This window comes from Engraulis encrasicolus, chromosome 3 (genome assembly GCF_034702125.1).
Source record: "Engraulis encrasicolus isolate BLACKSEA-1 chromosome 3, IST_EnEncr_1.0, whole genome shotgun sequence".
Lineage (NCBI taxonomy): Eukaryota > Metazoa > Chordata > Actinopteri > Clupeiformes > Engraulidae > Engraulis > Engraulis encrasicolus.
Window position 1 is genome coordinate 44495721 of NC_085859.1, and position 25000 is coordinate 44520720.

The following is a 25000-nucleotide window of genomic DNA, read 5'->3' on the forward strand; positions in this document are numbered from 1 at the left end:
TCATATTTCAATTTAATAAAGTAGTATGCATATGGTTGTACCTATGCCTTCAGAAAAAAATATCCAGAAAAATGGTATACAATACTGTAGTACTCTCTGAAGAAGGAAAGCAATGCTGCCCTCCACTGGTGTACCATAGTTCATCAGAATTTAAAGTACTTGAATTTTGTCATAACTTGTATATTACTTAAAGGGACAATGTGCAGGAAATGGTCAAAAAAGGTACTGCAACTATGCTGCTTATTGAAATTGGGCTGCCTATTGCCAAATTTGATCTTTACATGAAAGTTTACTAAGTATTAAATACATATTTTCTAGTATGGTCCAAGTACAGTCATTTTTGCAGCTAAAAATGGCTATTTTTGGAAATTCAAAATGGCGGACCATGGAGAAGATCCCCCTTTTTCATGTATGAAAAGTGCAATTTTTCCAGTCATAATGAATACTTAGAATTTGATGCTGGTGGTAAGTATTCATGAAAAAGGTAACATTAGTGAATGGGCAGCATGAATTCTGGAAATAAACAATTGTGTCCCTTTAAGGAGATGAGATTAAGTTGAACAACAAGCTTTGTCTCTGCCACAAGGGATTTTTGAGGTCCCGAAGTATTTTTTGAACCTCCTTCTCCTCACCTTTCTTCAGTTCCTCCACTTCTTCCTGCAGCCTTTCCCGCTCCTCATCCGCCCTCCTCCTCTCCTCCCTCATCCTTCGCTCCCACTCTTCTCCCTCTCTCTTCCTCTCGTCCTCTGCCCTCGTCCTCCTTTTCGTCTCCCCCTCCATCTGCACCTGAAGCATCCCCTTCTCCTGCTCGGCCTTCTTGGCGCGCTCCTTCAGTCCATCCAGCATGCCCCTGACCTAGTAGAGTAGAGTAGAGTAGAGTAGAGTAGAGTAGAGTAGGGTAGAGTAGAGTAGAGTTGGGTAGAGTAGAGTAGAGTAGAGTAGGGTAACTATTAATCCAGAAGGAGATAAAAGGTGTACAGCAGCATACATTAATACAGTCCACAAAGTTTTCACTAATTGCATTGGGTAGTCATGGGTAAGCGGTAGTGGTGTGCATGGCACTGCCCTCACGATTCGATTACGATTCGGGAAGTAGCGATTCGATTCGATTCGATTCTGTTCGATTCGATCCGATTCAATTCTACAATGCATTGCCATGCATTACATTTCTACTGAAAGCAAAGCAAATGTTTCATCAGTCATGATGAGGCAATACAAGTAGTCCGATACTGAGCAACAATTTATTGACTGTTTTCTGTATCAGTCTTGAAGTTTTCAATGCTTTGAAGTGCTTTTATTTAATTTAATATTCATTTGCTCCCGAAATATCCACGGAAGTAATTGAAACTTAAAAAAATTGGCGCATCAATTATGGAACTTGCCGCATTGAATTGATTCGTCCATGCCCCGCATTGCATTGCATTGCCGAATCGGTTATTGTTGACACTACTAGTAAGCGGTGAGGGTGTCAGACTTGTAGCCCAAAGGTTGCAAGTTCGACTCCTGACCTGCCAGGTTGGTAGGGGGATTAATTAACCTGTGCTCTCCCCCATGCTCCTCCATGACTGACGTACCCCCTGAGCATGGTACTGTCCCGCCACACTGCTTCCTTGGGGCGCTACTGAGGACTGCCCCCTTGCACGGGTGAGGCATACATGCAATTTTGTTGTGTGCAGTCAGTGTGCACTTGTGTGCTGTGGAGTGCTGTGTCACAATGGCAATGGAATTTGGAGTTTCCCAGGTGGGCTTTTTTTTTCACTTTTTACTTCGCATGACATATTGAACATATAGCACATTGATTCAGCCTTTACGCAGATCACACAACATACACACACACACACACACACACACACACACACACACACACACACACACACACACACTACCTCGTTGTGGTGCGTGGCCAGGCGGCCCAAGTCCTTCCTCTGCTCGGACGCCCACTGGGCCACGTCGCATGCCGAGAGCCGTCCAGCCAGCGCCGAGCCCTCCGCCACTGCCAGTAGGGGCCGCAGGGAGCACGGCATGCCCAGCGCCTCGCACAGCCCCACCAGCGCCACGCCAGACTCCCTCAGGCTGGTCTGCACGCCAGCGCAGGCGTCGCAGGGCACGAGAGACGACTCCACCGTCTGGCAACCCACGCTGTGGCAGTCGGCAGAGATGTTTGGAGTGGACGTGTGTAGTGCGATGTGTGAGGAGGGGGAGAGGCAGGAGGGGGTACTGGTAGCTGATAGGCTGGGAGAGGAAGAGGAGGAGGGGGATGGCAGGTGTGGGTGTGACTGGTTGAGTTGGAGGTGGGTGAGTGAGGATGCGGTGGTGGTGCTGCTGCTGGCGGATGGTGCTGTGGGTCTGGGTGTGTTGTGGTGGGGTATGCTACTGAGGCTGCGGCGGGCGGGAGAAGGGTTGTGTTTGCCCCTGCTGCCATCCTGGAAGGAGGAAGTGGAAGTGGTGGGTGGGTGAGAGTCTCTGCTGGTCGGCAGTTGGCTCTGGGCACTTTTGGATGCTGGCATGGGTTTCAGAACATTCTGAAACACAAGGAAGAAGCAAAAATGGTTTGATTATAAGTATTCAATGGAGTGGTACTTCGTTAACACTTCAGGCTGGTTTGAAAGCAATTATGGAACGTGGCATTTGTCAAGCATTAAATAATAACTAACTTGATAAGGCAAAGTCACATCTCAAAACAAAATAAAATCTCACAAAACACATTAGGCCTAGTCCTACCAACTCTCTGTTAGATAGAGTGTCTTACCTTCCGGGGATACTCTTTCCCCAGCTGCACTAGGTTATTCCAGAAGTTTGCAACCACTGGGCCGATGGACACTGACAGAGCTGTTTGACTGGTGCCGGAGCATTTTCCTTTTCCACCCAGAATGATGTCGATGTGAGCGCTGAAGCTCTGAAGCAGAAGCATCAGTCTAAACCAAGGCAGGTGTTAGGCTACACTACATTGTGCACTTACTGAATGCAGTGATGGACATTAATGACAATGTTACAAACAAAAGGTTTCTCACCTGTCAATCACTAGTTCCAACAAAACTATGTGTGTATGCTGGTTGAATTCATCTTCTCCTTCAGCAAAATCATACTTCTCCAACAGCAAAACAAGGTCCAGATTACAGGACAGTTTATCAGGAAATTTCCAGGATGGACACTTGACAGGTCCTGTTCGAGAGAAAACGTCCAAAACAGACCCTTGCAGATCAATTAAATCTCTTCGAAGACTGTCAATGCAGTCTTGACGGCCCAGGAGATGAGTCATTATTTAAATAAGTGACTTGAATGTGCATAATTCAGAAAAGTGAAGCCGCATCCAAGCCAGCAATGAACTGTTTTGGGCAACAGAGTGATGACATTTCTCCTCTGTTGTCGCTTTATCCCCATGGCGACCACAAGTTCTAGACCACAAATCCCACAATGCTTTTCTACACTTTGTCCGGAAGTGGAAATTGTTTACATCCGGGTGATTCCGAGCGCGACTCGGATACACGTCGGATAGTTTTGTGCGCAAATATATCAAAAAAGTGTTGTTGCAAAAGCTGTAACTTGCTTGCTGGGGTAAGGTTTTTCAAAGCAGACTAGCAGAAACAAATCTGCGTCTTTCCCGTTCTAGAGAGTTTAGGCTGAACAACAGGTCACTGCAATCATGCCGCCCGGGCCTGTACAAATCGTTCAACCTGAGCCCAACAATAAGGTGAGCACACTATGTATTTTACGATAATAACATACTGTTCTTACTTGTCCCGCAATGTTGGTCTTGTAACGCGTGGAATACAGACACATAGAGCATCTTGTAGCACAGTCAAAGCAGCAAATGACAACAAAAAAGGAATCAGAGTAACTTCAGTTGCTAACATTAGCTGTATTAGCCTTGCTAGCTAAGTATATTGATAGTCGACAAAGTGACGTTGGCTGGATCTCAAATGGCGCACTTGTGCACTTCGGGCACTATGTTTCAGTGCATAACTAATACGGCATACGCACTGAAACATGAACACTAAAGTGCACAAGTGCACCATTTGAGATTCAGCCACTGTGTATGTAGCAGCTAGTATAGCACTCGCGGTGCCTCACGTTTGGTTATTGTAACGTACCCAACTGACAATCTTCAACACCCCAAGATACAGTTCGTAATACATTTAGGTCTAGGCCATGTGATGACGATTGTCTGTCATCCTGGCCTTGTTTCTTCAGTGGCCAAGAGTATTTCAGTTGCTTACAACTATTTTTAGGGGTACACAGACTTGACCTTATCCTGTAACTCTCGCAAAAGTTGATTATAACTGTCAGTGCATCTCCCGACTTTATGCACAGTTTCCTTTTGTTTATTTGTATTGACTATTTAAGTAAATGTATTGAAATGTCAATTTCAAGCAACCCGAAGAGGCTAAGGAAGACACTCCTGCAACAAAACCCATCGTCGGCATCATCTACCCGCCTCCTGAGGTTCGAAACATCGTTGACAAGACAGCCAGTTTCGTCGCCAGGTTTGTTCACACATCAAATCTTTCAAGTTTGAATTGCACAAAGTCTGTGAATAATGTTGAGTAATTATTTCACCCTGCCAAGTACTAACTTCTTTCTTTGTTCACACTAAATTTAGGAATGGACCGGAGTTCGAAGCCAGGATCCGCCAGAATGAGATAAACAACCCCAAGTTCAACTTCTTGAACCCCAACGACCCTTACCATGCCTACTACCGCCACAAGGTCAACGAGTTCAAGGAGGGTAAGGCCCAGGAGCCCTCTGCGGCCGTGCCCAAGGTTATGCAGCAGCAGGCCATGCAACAGTCCTCCCAGCAGCTGCCACAGAAGGTGAGCCTTTCAATGGAACCGATCGAGAGAATGTAAAATCTTTTCGAGATTAGTTTACCATGACCGCTGAATGGTAGACTTGGAAAAGGCATTGTTCACACACTCAGTAAATAATTTCACTGGTGATTGAGCTGGTGATCTGACATATAATAGACACTTATCGGTTCAGTTAATGCATTCTACATACTCACTATCATGTAATATACAAAGCCCCATTGGGAAAGTCCCATCTTCATTGTCACCTAGTGCACAGAACATAATTGCATTTATGCCACATCTGTGCTGGGGTGCAGCCCAACAAGCACAGCACTGTGTAGACAGGCTGGTTGACCATGCAACCCTTGACAGAAGGCATGATATTGTTGTGCTCAAGCTATGTAGAAAAATAAACTGGTGCATGGACCTAAATAGAATAGTTCAAACACTGAACAATACACCAAGGTCAAGCACAAGGAGTTTGTTTTTTGTATTACTTTTTCTGAGAGACCCCTAACGTCCAACCACACCCCTGCCATCCTCTCCCTCTTCACAGGTGCAGGCCCAGGTCATCCAGGAGACGGTGGTCCCCAAGGAGCCCCCTCCGGAGTTCGAGTTCATCGCCGACCCGCCGTCCATCTCTGCCTTCGACCTGGACGTGGTGAAGCTGACGGCTCAGTTTGTGGCCAGGAACGGACGACAGTTCCTCACGCAGCTGATGCAGAAGGAGCAGAGGAACTACCAGTTTGACTTCCTGCGGCCCCAGCACAGCCTCTTCAACTACTTCACCAAGCTGGTGGAGCAGTACACAAAGGTACGTGTTGCTGCCTAAAACACTGCTGGATTAGCATCACAAACATTAGCGTCACAAAAATCTAGGGTTTTCCCATTCAACCATTCGTAGACAGGAATGGCTTTGTATCTAGGTGACCAGAATAGATGGTGCAGGACCCAAAAGTAGAAAGGAAAACAAATGGAAATCTGCACACTAACTGTGTGAATAGACTTGCCGCGACAAATAAAATTAGATGTCTTGATCTTCCGTGTGTGTCCCTTCCTGTCTTTATGTTCCAGGTTTTGATCCCACCGAAAGGTCTCCTGATGAAGTTGAAGAAAGAAGCTGAGAACCCACGAGATGTTCTAGACCAGGTATGCCACTCCATGGGACATTGAACAGAAAAGGGCACACCTTGCATCAAATGGGGGGGTTTTTTGCATCAAAGTTTCTTTTATTGTGCAGGCGCGTTTCGGCGTGTGCCTTCTTCAGTATGCAACAATGTAATGATGTGTAACCACACTTAAATACCCACACCCATTACCACACCCCATTACCAACAACCAATGACATTGAACATTGAAATAGTGATTAGTCCAATAGTCTGTGCATCATAATCAATCAATTGGTAGGAAAAACATTTCATACACAATCCAGAAAATATATACAATAGTCAAATTCAACTCAAACATTGGAGAAGACGTAAATGTACAAAATGTGCGAATTAAAGTGGCAATAGTAAAAAAAAAACATGTCTGAAGCAAGTCCTGTTTTTTACCAGGTGCGCTACCGCGTGGAGTGGGCAAAGTTTCAGGAGCGGGAGAGGAAGAAGGAGGAGGAGGAGAGGGAGAAGGAGAGAGTGGCTTACGCACAGATCGACTGGCACGACTTCGTTGTGGTGGAGACGGTGGACTTCCAGCCAGGCGAACAAGGTGAAGTGTTGGTCTCCTGCATTAGTGCAAATGTTTGTAGCTTTCACTTGCTGTAGTAATTTCATAGTGGTGCAGAATTTGCAGTACAGAATTCATTAACATACTCAAACACCTACAGGTCACAGGCCTGTTGTTATGACTTTATTATTCCATTATTTTTGTCCCCTCTACCTTTCTTCAAATGACAGAAAAATAAATGTTTACATAAAATTGCCTACGAGTGATGGTCATCCTGGAGTTAGAAGCTACAATCCAGTGCCACATATTCCAAATCACCTGGTTTTACCTTTCCAATTGTAGCTTCTGAATCACTGGAGTGTTCTATCAAAATGTATTTATGTACAATATCCCAACTACTAATTTAGTTCTAATTGAGGGCTCTTGGAGGTGTTAACACAAATAGAAAGAAAAATGTCTGCACGCTGAAATCCTCTTTGTGTTCTTTTTTAATCAGACAAGCTTTCCTCAGGGCTCCTGAGGAAGCCTAAGGTCAGCAGACCGAAAGCTTGGCTGATTAAAAAAGAACACCGAAGATTTAAGTGTGCAGACATTTTTCTTTCTGAACTATTTGCACAGTTCGTTGTTTTTGTTTGGCACGTTTTAATAGAGAGTGGTTAAGTACAGCTGTTAATAACACAACAACCCAACCCCTGACTGCAACCTGTAACATCTTCTTCCCCTCCTCCTCCTCCTCCTCTATAGGTAACTTCCCCCCGCCCACCACTCCTGAGGAGCTGGGAGCACGCCTGCTGATCCAGGAGCGCTACGAGAAGTACGGGGAGAGCGAGGAGGTGGAGATGGAGGTGGAGAGCGAGGATGAAGAGGAGGAGGGGGAAGAGCGCGAGGAAGGCACCGCGGCCCCCACCGACCAGGACACCCAGCTGCAGGACATGGACGAGGTCAGCTGCTGCAGAAACACTAGACATCACCTAATAGTGTTACTGATTCTGATTGGACAAGACGACACTACCTAATAGTGTTACTGTTTCTGATTGGACAAGAGGACACTACTTCATAGTGTTACTGATTCTGATTGGACAAGACGACACTACCTAATAGTGTTACTGTTTCTGATTGGACAAGAGGACACTACTTCATAGTGTTACTGATTCTGATTGGACAAGACGACACTACCTAATAGTGTTACTGTTTCTGATTGGACAAGAGGACACTACTTCATAGTGTTACTGATTTTGATTGAACAAGAATACACTCTCATTGTGTCACTCTTTTGTATTGGACAAAAAGGCAACTACTCAATAGTGTTACTACCTTTTTTACCAGACAAAAATACACTACCCAATCGTTTGTTTTGAATATTTGCAATCTATTATAATAGTGCTGCCAGTTTTGATTAGACAAGAAAACTACCCAACAATGGTACTGTTTCAAGAAGATACTGCCTAATAGTGTTACTGTTTAACTTAAATGTTGACTCCATTTCCCATGATGCCAGGGTTCAGACGAGGAAGAGGAAGCAATCAAGGCCCCTCTGCCGCCAGAGAACCCCATGCCCCCACCGCTGCCCCCCACACCAGACCAGGTCATCATCCGCAAGGACTACGACCCCAAGGGTAAGGCCTCTGGCAATGTTTACCTCCCACCGTCGGCACGAGTTGCTTGCCAGTATGTACATTAAATGTAATGCAGGGGTGCGGAACAGTTATTATTTGATGGCCACTTCAAATTGTATTAAGTCCTACAAGGGCTGTGCTATGAACACAAACCAGGATTTCCCCCTGCACTGCCTATATTGAAGGTACAAAGTTACCTTCACAAAGAGACCCCACCTTCACTGGGTCCCTTGAAAATGTAACTTAATTGTATGGCAAATGTAATGTCTAAGATTTATTTACAAAACATTTCATTTCAAACCGCATAACATTGGAATTATATCTGGGGCCAGATAAGGCGACCTCAAGGCCCGTAAATGACCCTCGACATGGCCCCCTGAAATAATGGCTCCCCCTGCCACGTTTTTGAAACCCACTCTTTCTGTTTGTATCAAGGCCCAAAGACCTTATCCCACTCTCACACTGCTCCCTTTCTCCTTTCTATGATGTCTTCCATGCATGTTATTACCATGCCATTATGATGGGTAAAACTCATCAACCAAATGTGACATAATGCTATCTATCCACCTCTAACTCTCAATCTGATATTCACATTCTTTGTCTTTTGTCCCTTCTATTTATTTCTCTGTACTGGAGTAAAGGTAGTTCATTGATTCCATTGAAAATAAAGACAACTTACTCACAACCCCATCTAACGTACACCCAAACGCTCCCCCTCTCCTTCTCTTTTTCCATCTGTCTATCTCCCTCTCCCTCTCCCTCTCTCTCTCTCTCTCTCTCTCCCTCTCTCTCTCTCTCTCTCCCTCTCTCTCTCTCTCTCTCTCTCTCTCTCTCTCTCTCTCTCTCTCTCTCTCTCTCCAGCCTCCAAGCCTCAGCCGTCGGTGTCTACACCGGACGAGTACCTCATCTCCCCCATCACGGGAGAGAAGATCCAGGCCAGCAAGATGCAGGAGCACATGCGCATCGGCCTGCTGGACCCCCGCTGGCTGGAGCAGCGCGACCGCAGCATGCGCGAGCGACAGGTGACTGGCTATTGTTAATACAATACAACATGTATTTATATTGCGCAGTATCACAACTATGAAGTTGACAGAAAGGGTTTTCAAAATGCACATACACACACATACACATTCCCACATTCACATACCATCCATATCAATCACCTACAGGGAACCTACTGAATATACAAGCTTTTTCTAGCATTCTCAAGGTCCTATCATTTCCCTTCATCACACTTTTCAAGTAATCCCTGGGCCCCAGTATAATAAGGATCTTCTAGCTTCCTTGAGGGACCTATCATTTCCCTATATTACATCCTTATATTGCACATAGGCTTCTTCTACTGTGTCTTCCTTGGAGGGGCGACCCATTTCATACTTCTAAAAATGCGTTTTTTAACATATAGAGCAATTGTATGAAATAGTTCACTTATTCACTAAAACTGTGACTTGATTCGTCTGTTCAGGTGGAGGATGAGGTGTATGCGCCTGGCCTGGACATCGAGAGCAGCCTGAAGCAGCTGGCCGAGCGTCGTACTGATATCTTCGGTGTGGAGGAGACGGCCATCGGAAAGAAGATCGGAGAGGAGGAGATCCAGAAACCGGAGGAGAAGGTGAGGAGAGGCAGATGATGATGGTGGTGATGATTGTTGGGATGTTGGCGATGGTGGTGGTCTTTTCACTTTTGGATAAAAACAGTTTGGAGTAGAGCGCACTTCTTTGCCAGGCTTAGATATTCCTTTTTATTTTTTTGTTGTGCATGTTCAACCAGATTCAACACATGTCTTTCCTTACATTACACAGAGGCAAAAATCAATAACAGAACAGTTGCCATTTCCCAAATAAGCAAGAAAGTATACGTATAACAAAAAGAGCATCTCTGCTGACCTCTGCTGTTTGTATTTTTTTTTACTAACATGACCTGAATAAATGCGGCTCATCTTCATAGATGATCTCTGTATTTTCCCCCTTGTCCTTACGTCATTTTCCCTCATCTCTCTTCATCTCTTCCCCCCCTCCCGCAATTGGACGTCAGACGGTCACTCAGGCAGCACGGTCGTCTGTATTCTTCTTTTTGACAAAACATGACCTGGATAAATGAGGCTCACCCTCAGATATAATCTCTATTATGTTTATTACATAAGGACAAGGGTAATGAAAAAAGGAGGCGCACACAAGGCTTTTTATAAAATTTATATTGTAGCTGAACATTTACAGCAGATGTCAGAGGTTAGCTGGAGCAACAGATGTTTCGGACCTAGTCCATTCTCAGGGCTTTTTCTGAACGGGGAAATAGGGGCGCTCCATCCTCATACCTCCGCGGGTGCACCCTCATACTTCTTTTATTTTATTTTATATAAATTACCTTTTTCAATCACTTGGGGGACACAACCCCCCCCCCCCCTTCACCCCCCACAACCTGCCATGATGCTCCCTCATGCCAAAAATTCCTAGAAAAAGCCCTGATTCTCAATGTCTCGAGTATGCCAGTGATCAGACTGAAGAAGAGTTCTACCAGAAACGTCACGGAAAAATAAAAAATAATTGGGAGCATAAAATCCAGGTCATACGCTTAGATGTGCGAGCTTTTACGTTCAACTTGAACTGACATCCCCTCGTCTCTCCTCATCTCTTCCCTCTTCCTTTAGGTCACCTGGGACGGCCACTCTGACCTCTCAGCTGACCTCGACTATTTTGTTTTTTTGTCCTAATGTAACATCCCCTCGTCTCTCTTCATCTCTTCCCTCCTCCTTTTAGTCTAGTCACCAACGGGGGGTCACGCGCACCCCCTGTACTTGTTGTCGAAACCTATTTTTTTAGACTCCATATATCTAATTTACAATAAGAGATGTTAGCATTGCTGCAAATTGTCCCATGGGTGTTTTTCAGGGCTCATCTTGGAAACTGTGCAATAGCGATTTATAAAATTCTGACATTTGACTATTCACATAACTTTTGAACCAGACATGGTACAAAGACAAATGAGACCACTTTTCCATATAAGTATAGTAAGGGGAATTGATTGGAAGGGCCAATAGGTTCATAAAAACATGTTTAGACTACTTTCTAGGAGAAAAATAACTAAAATGTATAAAATATTCTAGAAATTCGGACAGGAACTAGGGTGCAGTTTTTCAAAAATGGCGTAAAGATGACATTAATTGCAAGCATTTATGAATAGAAACATTCTTTAACTTGAGGTGACTACCATACATGCCGTCAGTAACATTAAAACATCCCTGCCACCTTTTAAGGCTATGCTTAGTCATGGTTGATGCGAAAAGCATTATATTAGCAATCAGATGCATTTATGACTTGACCCTTCCAAAGCATCCAAAAACAGATTTTTCAGTCTGTCTTGTCGTATTTCTGTCACCTCGAGTCAAAGAATGTTTCTAGTCATAAATACTTGCAATGAATGTCATCTTTACACCATTTTTGAAAATCTACACACTAGTTCCTGTCAGAATTTCTAGAATATTTGATACATTTTAGTCATTTATCTCCTAGAAAGTAGTCTAAACATGTTTTTATGAACCTATTGACCCTTCCAATCAATTCCCCATGCTAGAATTATATGGAAAAGTGGTCTCATTTGTCTTTGTACCATGTCTGGTTCAAAAGTTATGTGAATAGTCAAATGTCAGAATTTTATAAATCGCTATAGCACAGTTTCCAAGATGAGCCCTGAAAAACACCCATGGGACAATTTGCAGCAATGCTAACATCTCTTATTGTAAATTAGACATATGGAGGAGTCTAAAAAAATAGGTTTCGACAACAAGTACAGGGGGTGCGCGTGACCCCCTCTGGTGACTAGACTATTTAGGTCACGTGGGACGGCCACTCTGACCTCTCAGCTGACCTCTACTGTTTTGTATTGTTGTCCTAATGTAACATCCCCTCGTCTCTCTTCATCTCTTCCCTCTTCCTTTAGGTCACCTGGGACGGCCACTCTGACCTCTCAGCTGACCTCTACTGTTTTGTATTGTTGTCCTAATGTAACATCCCCTCGTCTCTCTTCATCTCTTCCCTCCTCCTTTAGGTCACCTGGGACGGCCACTCGGGCAGCATGGCGCGCACGCAGCAGGCGGCGCAGGCCAACATCACGCTGCAGGAGCAGATCGAGGCCATCCACAAGGCCAAGGGGCTGGTGGGCGAGGACGACACCAAGGAGAAGATCGGCCCCAGCAAGCCCAGCGACGGGCCCTCCGATCGGGGACACCAGCCTCCCCTGCCCCTGCCCATGCAGAGCCCCATCATCCCCAACCTGCCCAAGCCCGCGCCGCCCCAGCCCCAGCGCGCCCCGCCCAACGTGAGTAGGGCTAAACGCATGCACACATGCTGTATACAGACACACACACACACACACACGTACACGTACACGTACATGTGCCCTTCAGCGCGCCCCAACGCACCGCACCCAACGTGAGTAGTATTACACACATACCTGTTAGCGCACGCCCACGTACTGCATCCAGCGTGAGTATAAAATGCACACAGGCACACGTTTTTTCAATTGCACCACATGTTTTCAATTGCATTAACATGTTATGAACATGACAAGGCTGAAACATTGGTAGTCATGCAAGAATATTCAAATGAACCCAGCTCTTGTGCAGTCAGCAAGATATCAATGCCTGATTTGTATCTTCATTATTGTGTAGAATTGGATAGAACCGTTATAAATATACAATTAAGTTATATTTTCTATATTCACTATATTTTGTAGTGAAGGTGGGGTCTATTGTAAAGGTGTCTGCCTTCAGTAGGCCTAAAGTGCAGGGGGAAATCCTGGTTTGTGTTCTTAGTACTCTCCTTGGAGGACTTAATAAAAGATAAGATAAGATAATCCTTTATTGTCTCTTCAAGAGAGACATTTTGCTTGGACACGAGTCGAACTTGAGTAGGACAGGAGTAGGAGTAATGGTGCATTCCAGTCCCAAATCATCCTAGTAGGAGATCGCACTTATCCAACCTCCTACTACGAAAAATGCTCTGAAACGCCAGTCGAAGTGGGAGCTCCAACTAGCGAGGTCGGAGTGACTCGCACTACTCCCACCTCAACAAATCAAAGTCAAATAATAATGGCGGCGCCCATGAAGCCGTTATTTAAAATGTCAATAAATAGTGAAACTCCATTTCTTTTTTGTGCAGCTGTTCCAAACACAGCAATTTTTACTCAGCATAAACTTTGTGTTATTACATTATATTGTGTCCACATAAATGTAACATATGACAGAGTAATAATAACTATTATGGCTTTTTTGGCTCGTATCAAAACACCTCGCTAAAGTCAGCTGAACCGCGGCGGTTGCCATGGATGTAGAACTTCCACTTCAACTGTCAGGAACGGCAGCTGAAATATCCAGGTAGGATAAGTGTGATCTCCTACTAGGATAACTTGGGACTGGAATGCACCATAAGAGTAGTACATCAGTAGGACAGGAAACAAGTGGGAGAGGGATGGGGAGGGCTCGGCAAAGGACCACCTGGGCCGGGTATCGGACCCTGATCAGCCGCATGGCAAGTAAGTGCCCTACCGGATGGCCACAGCAAGGCCTGGGATGTGCATTTTCTTACTCATCTGAAGATGAAATAAAAGCCTGATGACTCATATGTTGTTTGACCTTTGGTGCCTGGAGCGACATATGTACGCTGCATTCATGCTCTTAAGATTTTAGCTTTTTTAATAAAAATGTGGGCATGTTACATTTGAATGAACACATTCTAATGCATGGTGAGGGTCTCGGGGTTTAAATGCAACTTAAGTCATGTTTTTATGTGCATCAGAGGCTGAGATATTTAGGTTTTTATAAGCTTCGGGCAACTTTCCCACCAAGTGCTTAGGCATTCAGCAAGTGTTTTTTGCAGGTGCTTCAGGCATCAGTGGGTTAAATCAAAGCTGCCTGTTGTCTCCCATGTCAGATGCAGCAGCAGGTGCGCACCACTCTGCTGTCGGCGGTCCCGGTGATGCAGCGGCCCCCCATGGCCCCCGTGCAGGTGCGTCTGGCCCCCGGCCAGGTCCTGGCACAGATGCCCCCCATGGTCCACACCCCGCGCATCAACGTGGTGCCCATGCCCCCCTCCGGACCCCATCTCATGGCCCCCAGACCACCACCCATGGTGGTGCCTGCAGGTGAGACACTGCCGCCTTTATACTGTATGTGCTGCGGAAATGAAATGAAGCATACACACACACACACACACACACACACACACACACACACACACACACACACACACACACACACACACACACACACACAGCCACGTGCACGTGCACACACATGTACACACACAAGTCGGGCACACTGTTTACTGTCCGCAATCACACACCCATCACAGAAAATAAATGCTCTTTCGGGCCACTGTTGTTGTTCAACTTGGCTCTCAATTGTGCACTTTTAAAGTGTCAGAACATACAAGAATCTACATCAACCAATCTGCTCACATTTACACTCTCAAAGTAAATAAAATTATGTTTTTTAAGAGATCAGCCGAAGTGATTTCACAGTCAGTTCCTACTTGTGGGCTATGCGGCATGCCTGGGGCTGAATTATAAGAGCATTTGTCAATTGAGAAATCGCGTTGAAATCACTGCTGTAGTCCAGACTTAATCCATGCATGGGAAGCCTGCCCCGAAACATGAATTCTCAGACAGACACACTCACAACTAACATGGACGTGCTGAGTGAAGCATGTTCGTTATGGCGGATGTGTCCATTCATGTGGAAGACTTTGCACCACTCTTCGTGGGCGAACACACACACACACACACACACACACACACACACACACACACACAATTAGAGCGTGTTGAGGCAGCGCAGTGGTGAACCATGGCATTCATTCCCTCCTGAACAACAGAGAGGGCAATTATGAGGATGAAAGAATCCCTTGTGTCTAAGCAGGGCCAGAGAGGGATCAATGGATTCGTTTCACTTCTTATCCAGACATGTAATTGTATGCCTTATTGAAAATGTCCACTAGGGGGTGCTAGAAACATTATTATTGTTAATGTGCACTTGACTATTATATTGTGTTTCAATGCAATAAATAGGAGTGATGTAACAAAGGTAAATCACACTAATAGTCATTGTTTAAATTAAAGTATAATTAGTACTATATATATTATTGTACACTATAGTCACTAGTTAACATAATTCATTAATATGATTTATTCACAGTCGTGCATTTATTGTCATGCATTGCTGCTTGCTTTGAGAATTGTATTTAATCTCTCTCTTTCTCTCTTTCTGTCTCTCTCTATCTCTCTCTCCCTATCTCTCTATCTCTGTCTCTCTCTCTCTCTCTCTCACACTATTTCTCCACTTGTCTAAAGTGGCCCACTCTCCTCTCCTGCCACGGCCCCACCCCCCGACGTTTGTGCCGGCTCCGCCCGTGCCCCAGCCCCCACCTGCCACGGCCCCCATGCCCCCTTCCCACCCGCCCCCTCCTCACGACGACGAGCCCGTCAACAAGAAGATGAAGACCGAGGACAACCTCATACCGGAAGAGGAGTACCTCCGCAGGAACAAGGTACACACAGACACACACAGACACACACAGACACACACACACACAACCAACCTCATACCAGTGAAGGAATACCTGCACAGGAACAAGGTACACAGACACACATACTTGCTCACTCATACACATGCATACACACAAACACATGCGCTCTCTCACAAACACACACACGTGGTCTCATACAGACACACACACACGCACATTCATTTTTTAAGAGGAGCAGGAACAAGGTACTTGCACATACGCATGCACATACATACACACACAAGCACACGTGCAAGTGTCAATGGTGAGGCAAGCTCTTTGTCTCCAATCCAAATATTTCCCAGGGGAAGACTGATAAAGAACCCAAACCTGGCCTTACTTTGCCTAAAAAAATTCACCCTTTCAATTGCATACTCTCGAAGTAAAAACACAAGCATATAGAAACAAAGTAACATCACAAGCATTTAGAAGCACAGTAACTTCACAAAAATGAGCAATGGCATCCCACCAACAATACAAATAGCCCACGGGCACAGACGACATATTTTGTTATATTGGCACATTTTATTTATATTTCCAAACAAAGGCAGGAGTGCAGGCATGCTTTCTATTTGTCAATAACTCCATTCCAGTAAGGGTAAGCCAACACCCCACCCAAAACACTTTGCCCTTATGCAGCCATTGCTAGACTAAATACTGTATTCTTTTTTAAAAAAGTTTTAAGTTTATTTGTTCTTAATAATTATTTAATCTTTTCCCATCAGTTTGCTTTAAAAATAAATAAACTTAGTGTTTATTTTAATCTCTCTCCTTTTTGCTAAGCAAACTGTGAACTGTCTCAGTGTATGAAACTCTATGAATACTGTGTATGAATAAGTGTATGAATACTTTATAAACGTACCTTTTCCTCATGTGTTTCTCTGCTGTGTCAGGGTCCGGTGACGGTCAAGGTGCAGGTGCCAAACATGCAGGACAAGACCGAATGGAAGCTGAGCGGACAGATCCTCAGCTTCACCATGCCCCTCACAGACCAGGTAAACCACACACACACACAAACATACGCACACACACACACACACACACACACACACACACACACACACACACACACACACACACACACACACACACACACACAATGAGATGGTCCCCATGCTTCTGACCGACCAGCAAAAACACCCATACGGACAATGTCTGTCATAGACCAGATTAAACAGACACAGACACACACACAATGGCTCTAGTTGACTAGGTAAAACACAGTCACAGACACACACACACACACACACACACACACACACACACACACACACACACACACACACACACACGGTGCCCCTCAAAGACCAGGACACAGACAGACAGACGGACGGACGGACGGACGGACGGACGGACGGACGGACGGACGGACGGACGGACGGACGGACGGACGGACGGACGGACGGACGGACGGACGGACGGACGGACGGACGGACGGACGGACGGACGGACGGACGGACGGACGGACGGACGGACGGACGGACGGACGGACGGACGGACGGACGGACGGACGGACGGACGGACGGACGGACGGACGGACGGACGGACACACACACAGGCCGCTAGTCTGGCACCTGGAGATGAGTCATATACACACTAATGACCTCTTAGCATTCCTGCCTTCTGACTTGTGCTGTCTAAATGGATACATCTCTTAATCCCCCCCCCCTCTCACCACACACACATCCGTACACACATGTTCACTATCTCTCTCACACACACACACACACACACAATGTGTACACGCGCGTTCACAGACGCCCGCACGCCCGCCCGCACACACGCACACATGCACACAAGCACGCGATGGACATCTGCACACACCACACACACACAGACACGCACACACCCTCACACGTCCAAACACATGCATGCTCTCTCTCTCTCTCTCACACACACACACACACACACACACACACACACACACACACACACACACACACACACACACACACACACACACACACACACACACACACACACACGCACACGCACACGCACACACACACACACTCAGACTTACTAATTGCTTCATGCTGAGTGTCTGAGCTGTGCCTTTGTGTGATGTGGTTTTCCATTTCTGGAGGTTGTCGCTGGTGGTAGTGTGTAGTGCCTTGACTTGACTTGACTTGGTTGTGTTGTGTTTGACCTCCCCACCCCCAGGTGTCCGTCATCAAGGTTAAGATCCACGAGGCCACCGGCATGCCTGCAGGCAAACAGAAGCTGCAGTACGAGGTAAAGCCAGAAATTCTTTAAGTATATAGAGATCTGCCAATGTAATGGGTTGCTATGGGCACCTAACATGACCAGGTTCCGGTCTGCCTAAAGGGGCGTGTCATAATTCTAGCATTGAATAGAACAGTCCTTAGGTCTGCCTAGGTCTGCCTAAAGGGGGATCCACCGCACACTAGAAGAGAATCGCAACTGTCAATCTTGTCGCTGCTCGCAGCCACCGAGACAATGCCCGACGTTCTATTTCCAGTCGCAAATATCAAACACTGTTTGATTTCTACGACTTGCGATCGGCGACTCTTTGAGCTGCCAAAGTTCTATCTCAGAACGTCGCTCACGACGAGGAAATCTTCCCCGACAATCGCTTGCGATGGTCCTGGGGAGTAACGTTCCAGCGATTGTCGTAAGGGGGGTTTTCAGCCGAGAATCGGCGCGATAGTCGTGTAGTTTGAGCCAGGCTTAAGGGGGGGCATAATAGAACCAGGAAACAATGGGCCAATGGAACCTCTCTCTCTCTACTCTCTCTGGTAAAGCCCTCCTCATCTTACTGTGCATAATCATGCACCCAGTCAGGGCTCTAAAGTAACTCTTTTCATCACCAGCCAAAATGGCTAGTAAAGGTTAATCTTACTGGCCACACACAGACTTACTAATGGAACAAAGTGGCTAGTAAGTTTTCTTTTCTACGCATTTGGCTTTTTGGCTGGTGATAATTTTAGAAGCCCTCACCTAGTACTGTGTGACACCCTGTGTATTGTGTAGGGTAGGTAGTGACTCACACAACAGTGTAGGCCCCATGTTAGGTCAGAGCAGCAGGAGTAGTGACCACAGCATCAGTGAACTATTTGTATTTTGCAAGTTGCTCTGAGCATCCAGTGTAAAGGCAATCTGCAAATGGTCTATCTGTGGCCATAATCGATGAGTTCAGTTGAAGGAGAGGATTGTGCACATCCCAGGGAAAGGTGCAGGACGAAGGACAACTAGTTTTCAGAGTGAGGAGTCACTTAGAATCCTTTTTGTTGTGTTTTATTTTTTCGATGAGTGCCACTTAAAAGCCAACTTCCGATAAAACTCAGTTTTACTCACTCCTTTCGAAGATCTGGCGGTCACCCCAAGTTAAACTCACTTGCAAGGCTCTCATAGCGGTGCGTCAACTCTCCTGGCTGTGTTTCCCGGTGTTTCCCAATTTACATAAATAATGCAGAGAAACGAGCGAATCACGAAAGCCTTTCTGTGTTTCGTCACGTCGAAAGAAGGCGTTGCCCACAAAGGTTTATATCGACCCATTTATCTAAAAACATGTCGAGTAATTTTTTTCTGCTTGTTTTCAAAACAAGCAACGTCTGGTGGCCCGAAACATAGCTTAGCTTAGCTATCAGCTGGTTGCTACTCTCCGGTACACACACAGCACAAAGCCTCATGCATAAAGCCAGCTCCACAGACATCATATAGGAAGACTAGATGCGTCGTCCGCGTTCCCGTCATGCAAGTCGAACGTCCGCGCATGGCGGCCATGTTAGCGCAGCCTGCTGGCTCAACCAGTTGCAGTGAGTTTTGGGTGTTGTATACTCTTCAGATGGCCATAATTCCCTCAAATTTACGTGGATTTTCGAAAGGTTTGCTTTGTTATACAGTATAAAAAATTCCAAACGAAAGTATATGTTGATACTGCATAGTGATGAATATTCACAATATTATTATATTATATTACATTATATTATTATGTGCATAGGTCTAAAATCATGTATAATATAGTTCGGTAGGCTTATTCATGTAATTAAATAGATCCCATAAACAAATGCACAACGTACTATTTTATATTTTCAGTAAAATAACAAATAAACGTTCACTTGTAGTATATGCTTTGGTTTCGACAGCTCCACCTTGTGTTCAAAATGAGTCGTGACGCTAAAGCCATCCAGATAGAATGAACTTGTTGCGCTGTACATCTCTCTTCCAGTACGTCATCTCTGTCGTCTTTAATTTGGTGCAATGAATATATCCATGCCGTCAACGTAATGCACAGCAATGGTTAAAATGTGTAGGCTATTTGCTGTAGGTCTATCTAAATGTTTGGACAATAGGCTAAGTGGGATGCATCTCTTGGGCGTTTTACCCCAGTCTACACTTAAGTTTTAAGGAGCCCTACCATTTATATACACGTGTCAATATTTCAGCGAAGCAACAGTATACATTTTTAAGTATCTCGACGTTTCAATTCTTCAGTTTACTTCAGGTGTAACGGGGGTCTGTGGAGAGTTTAGGCTGCGCTAATATGGCCGACCTGTGCGGACGTGCTTGAAATATGCGACGACGTATCTAGTCTTCATATATGATGTCTGTGGCCAGCTCACTCTGGTTGCTCCGTGCCTGCAGCTCGCCTAGGGGTCGCTGTCGAAAGAGCACAGCCCTGAATGGAGCCTGCACACCTCCGTTGGCGCCCCTATAGTGCAGTACCATCCGGAGAAGTGGCGACTCTGTGGGTCTTTCTCAAATGCAAGGCCAGTGTCCTTCCAAGTGTATCAGCCTAATTAGTCACGCCCAGTGATTGGATACTTTTTGGTGAACTCTACAGAATATCCAATCACTGGGTGTGACTGATAAAGGGTATCCAATCACTGGGCGTGACTAATTAGGCTGATACACTTGGAAGGACACTGGCCTTGCATTTGAGAAAGACCCTCTGTTTCCCATTACATTCTCTCCAAGAACTGGAGGACAGCCAATCAGAGACGCGTTTCTTCGAGAGCAGGAGGAGTGAGCCAATCAGAGACGCATTTCCACGAGAAACACGGAACACTATCTCGTTTCTCCACAAGCCACCTTGCCAGCTTGCAAAAACGTCTTGAAACAAAGCAACCAGAACGTTTTTTAAAACAGGACCAACGCGTAACACATTCAATAACAATTGGGAACACGGCAATATTAATTAAATTACGTTGAGAGGCCATCTTTAAGTTTTAGTTGGTGATGTTTGCTTGTCCGTTTGTCTTTTATTTGTTGTTGCACTCTTTTTCTGTGTGTAGTATCTTTTGTCCTCCTTCACATTTCTCTCTCTCTCTCTCTCTCTCTCTCTCTCTCTCTCTCTCTTTCTCTCTCTCTCTCTGTCTCTGTCTCTCTCTGTCTCTGTCTCTGTCTCTCTCTCCCTCTCCCTCTCCCTCCATCTTGTTCTGTTTCACTCCCTCTGTACTGATTTGATTTCTGTGTGCTCGGTTCTACAGGGTATCTTCATCAAGGACTCCAACTCTCTGGCCTATTACAACATGAGCAACGGCTCCATCATCCACCTGGCCCTGAAGGAGAGAGGAGGGAGGAAGAAGTGAGCCGTGCCGTACTCACGGAACATTCTAGAACCTTGCAACGTTTTCCGGCCGCTTCCCCAAGGTTCCGTTGCCATGAGGATTGTAGCTGTGCTGTAGGAGAAAGCCTCATTTTCTTTGTGTGTTCATCTCGATGTATCTGGTTTTAGGCTTTTTTTCCATCCCTGATTTGGATTTCTTGTCAGCTATAATCCTTTTTAACAGAGATTGTTTGTCAACCATTTTGAAAGGTGTAAAGCACTACGCTGAAGTCATTGATTATTATAAAAATGTGCTGTTTTCTCTTGATCATACATATTAAAGCTTACACGGACAAGGTTAGAGTAACTTTATAATTCAGAAGATCTAGTTTTTGTCTGCTTGTTTGACACCAAATATGATTTGTAATTTCAAGAGAATTCACAATGAGAATGTACAGAAGAACATGTGTTAATAAAAAATAAATCCCATTCTCAACTCTTCAGACCAAGCTTGCGCACAGTATAATTACATGTTCAACTTTTTTGTCCTGTTCATTTGAATTTGGTAGCTTAAATATGTTAATGCCTGGCATTGCATGGCAATATTTCTATTGCATTGTCCATGCAAGATTATTCTATCACATTTCTGGCTACCCATTTAAATGTTCATTAAAAGGGAGAAGGAACGTATAAAGCTTGTTTAATTTGTTTTCTTTTAGCCTTTCTATTTCAATGTTTTTTTTCTGTAGGCTATTCGCTTGGTTAACTTTGTATAACTAATATCGTTTTTAGGAAGGAGCATGTTGGAAATATGCTCCAGTGTTTGCATCTAGGCAAAAACGCAGCATATTCTCAGTCTAACTGGGAAATACATAGGATGGATTGTATTCAGTAAATGAAGAGTTTCATTGCAAAACGGAGTATCCACCATTTTTGACTTGAATTTTATTATTGGAAATGACTGCTCAGAGGTCCCATCACCTATGTGTGAATTATTGCCATTCAAATATTTTGAGAACATGCTTTCAAAATCTATATAAAAAGCATTTTGCAATGGAATGCCCAATTTCCCAACATTCTACAAAGGTACACTGTTTTTCAAATCCAAACTCAGTTTAGTCAAGACTCCCTTCTGTCCCATTTGCCACAGTGCCTTGCTAGTGCGTGGTTTGGCACGTATTACTGGCTGTGCTGTCTGAGGTTGACTAAATACAGGTTGCCCTGAAACAGGCAGGCAGGCAGGTGGGGGTAAATCTACATCTTGGCAGAGTACCCAAGACCAGAGGTGGCTAAACCAGGTGACACTGATCCTCTCTTCACCACGAGAAGGGCAACTGTGACCTAATGGTTAAAGAGTTGGTCTGGATCAGAGAGTTATACCACCCTTAACAATAGGGATAATGTGTCTGGTCTCCGTGCTCCTACATCCATAGCGGATGTGCCCTTGAGCAAGGCACCTAATACATTGTTCCAGGGCCTGTAACTAACATATTGGATAAGTGTAATGTACCGGTAATAACACACACATTCACACGTCCAACTACCCGCAACGAATTTGGCCACAGCCCTCAGTTGTCCAAATACACAGTGACACCCCATAATAGTTTGGCATGCCAGTGCAGTGATTTCAGACTCCTCGTTTGTTTATATCAACCCCATTTTGTTGTGAATGTTCCTCAAGATATATCTATTTTTCCTTGACAACTTTCCCCTGCTTTGTGTATAGAGGTTTCTGGCGACTACTCTCTTATGAAGATGCCATGTTGATCCATTTATTACCATCTCATCATATTTTGTATGGCATGGGGCATGGCAGTCTCCAGTCTGGGCACCATAAAAGGCAATGTGAACAGAAAGTCAGTGTGTCATGATTGATTCCATTACATTACTATTTCTGCTTAACTGGGCGACAAGGCAATTAACATCTCAGCAGAGGGTGGTCAGTGTAAAGCTTTTAAGCGCAGAATAAGAAGAGAAAACCAAAAGACAGGGCGAGCCACCCCAGGGAGTGCCCCTGACCTGTAACTAGTCCATGGAGTTCACTGGCAAGTACACTGGTTTGCGCATGCGTGTGAGAGGAGCGCAGAACCGAGATTGAGGGAATTTGGAACGCGCTGACGAAGTGACAACACCTTGCTGACACATGGCAAGGCGCGTGTGAGTAAATAAGTTGAAATCGCCCCGGCCCGGAACATCGTAAATGTTGATAGCTGCCATCGCATTGCAGTGTGAACATGTGTTTCGGTGTATCTAGTTAATCGTTTTGCAAATTCTCAGCGGGCGTCACCGTTTCTGGGAGCAACATTAAAACTTGTCAGACGACCAGCTTCCATAACTAGGAAACGGAATATGGACCAGGAAGGAAAGGCAGCTAAAACTGCGAGAGGATATCTGGCTTCAATCATTTGGAAAACCTGCCAGTGGGCTTGATGGAATACAGATGGATGGATTGGCAGTGCACTGATCATTAAGTGTTACTTTTCCTTAACATACAAAGTTTATTTAGAAACTTGTTGCGAGAACAGTTTTGGGAATTAACCCTTAGCACTGTCTGGTCGCGGTGCTAACGTGTTAGCAGGCAGTGCTAGTCTCGTAAAAAGTTAATGAATCGTCCCAAAGGCTTTTTTGTGGCGAGATCCAATGTAGGATGGTTTTGAGATAGTAAACGTTGCTAAAATCACTTTATGGAGCAAAGTTGCATTTACAACGACGCACTATAGTTTGTGGTTAACTCAAAGTAACCACTCAACTAAGATTATTGCACTTCATTTTGTCTGGATTGCTTTCCTATTACAGTTCCAGATGACAGTAGTTGTTAGCTAATTTGCTAACTAGTTCTAGAGAGGTGAAATTTATGTTTGTCCTGTCTGGATAAGTTATTGACAGTTGCTGATATATGTCAAGGTTGGTGATAAAAGTGAAGAACTACGCGTTGGTTTGCTTTGGGATGCTGGCAGAATCGCTTGGATATTTCAGGGAGTCAGATTTAACTAGGGATGCACTTTGGTAGCTTGCCAACCAACGTTTAGCCTACTAGCTAATACTAGCTTGCTACAGTGATCCGGGTAGGACAGGGATAGAGGCATTCATTGCACTCCTCTCGTATACTACTATCTTTTTGTTAGACTATAGAAGACCCTATTTATTTTTGACACCTCAATGGTATTTTCCAGTAAGCGACGTTGTTCTGATCTAGATGAGCAGGAACGAACTACAGGCGTTAGCTAGTAGTTAGCCGACTTGTTTACGAAATAACGTTGAAGTGTCAAAGAGACAGTTTGCAATGGCACGGATTGAGAATGGCCTGTCGGCGGACGCCGTCAGCATTCATACTGTTGGAAGTCAGTTTGACGAAGAGAGTTCTTTCGGTTCAGACTCTGAAATGAATGGCTTTGCCTACGAAAGACAGACGGATAAATATGGATTCATTGGAGGCGCTCAAAAGTACTCCACCGAAAAGTAAGTGACCATGCCGCACACACACCGCATCTTTCTCATTTATGTTTCACAATCACTTCATTGACAGCTTTCAAAATGTCTGTGACACTTTTTAACCTAGCTGTTAGTTTAACCACTGCCCCTGGTTGTTATATCCCGTCAGTTCAGTAACTTTTTTTTCACAGGGTGGTGTTGACAATAATAAGCTCCTGACAGGAAAGCAACTTGACGCGTTGGATTTCCAGGTTGCTCCTCAGTTCATACAAGTGTGAAATGGGCAGGGACGGGAATAGCCAGCGGCAGTCTCATGACTAAAAACTACCTCATGCAGCACTTTTTTTTCTCTCCTTCAAAGATCCCTGAGTTGCCAGTTTCACGTTTTCTTATCTTTCGTGGTTGGGAAACACAAAACCATTGCCAAAT

At 44.9% G+C, this 25000-nt stretch overlaps 3 protein-coding genes across 3 annotated transcripts in view; 2 read left to right on the forward strand and 1 right to left on the reverse strand.

The window, feature by feature from the left end:
- Nucleotides 1–3365, reverse strand: part of ccdc157 (coiled-coil domain containing 157) — a 6407-nt gene extending 3042 nt beyond the window's left edge. Inside the window, exons 1-4 of the mRNA XM_063194151.1 lie at nt 3012–3365; nt 2750–2915; nt 1887–2522; nt 633–855 (exon numbers count right to left, since the gene is read on the reverse strand). Of these exons, the coding sequence (XP_063050221.1) occupies nt 633–855; nt 1887–2522; nt 2750–2915; nt 3012–3259 (1273 nt within the window). The 5' untranslated portion in view covers nt 3260–3365. The remainder of the gene's footprint in view (nt 1–632; nt 856–1886; nt 2523–2749; nt 2916–3011) is intronic.
- An 81-nt stretch (nt 3366–3446) lies between these two features.
- sf3a1 (splicing factor 3a, subunit 1) lies at nt 3447–21642 on the forward strand. Its single transcript, XM_063195512.1, has 16 exons — nt 3447–3691; nt 4372–4484; nt 4601–4811; nt 5344–5601; nt 5862–5936; nt 6344–6494; nt 7197–7393; nt 7951–8068; nt 8930–9090; nt 9534–9680; nt 12113–12382; nt 13996–14206; nt 15413–15609; nt 16521–16622; nt 17791–17862; nt 21081–21642. The coding sequence occupies exons 1-16, from the start codon at nt 3644–3646 to the stop codon at nt 21180–21182; spliced, it is 2433 nt and encodes an 810-aa protein (XP_063051582.1). The 5' UTR covers nt 3447–3643; the 3' UTR covers nt 21183–21642.
- A 1592-nt stretch (nt 21643–23234) lies between these two features.
- Nucleotides 23235–25000, forward strand: part of LOC134446199 (uncharacterized) — a 30301-nt gene continuing 28535 nt past the window's right edge. The window contains exon 1 of the mRNA XM_063195511.1: nt 23235–24598. Coding sequence (XP_063051581.1) covers nt 24423–24598 — 176 coding nt within the window. The 5' untranslated portion in view covers nt 23235–24422. The remainder of the gene's footprint in view (nt 24599–25000) is intronic.

Excerpts from the sequence above, each read along its gene's own strand:
- sf3a1 (XM_063195512.1), top strand. The coding sequence starts at position 3,644 with ATGCCGCCCGGGCCTGTACAAATCGTTCAACCTGAGCCCAACAATAAG. Across the intron at positions 7,394-7,950 it reads AGCTGCAGGACATGGACGAG|GGTTCAGACGAGGAAGAGGA; the intron begins GTCAGCTGCTGC and ends CCATGATGCCAG. Across the intron at positions 12,383-13,995 it reads CCCAGCGCGCCCCGCCCAAC|ATGCAGCAGCAGGTGCGCAC; the intron begins GTGAGTAGGGCT and ends CTCCCATGTCAG.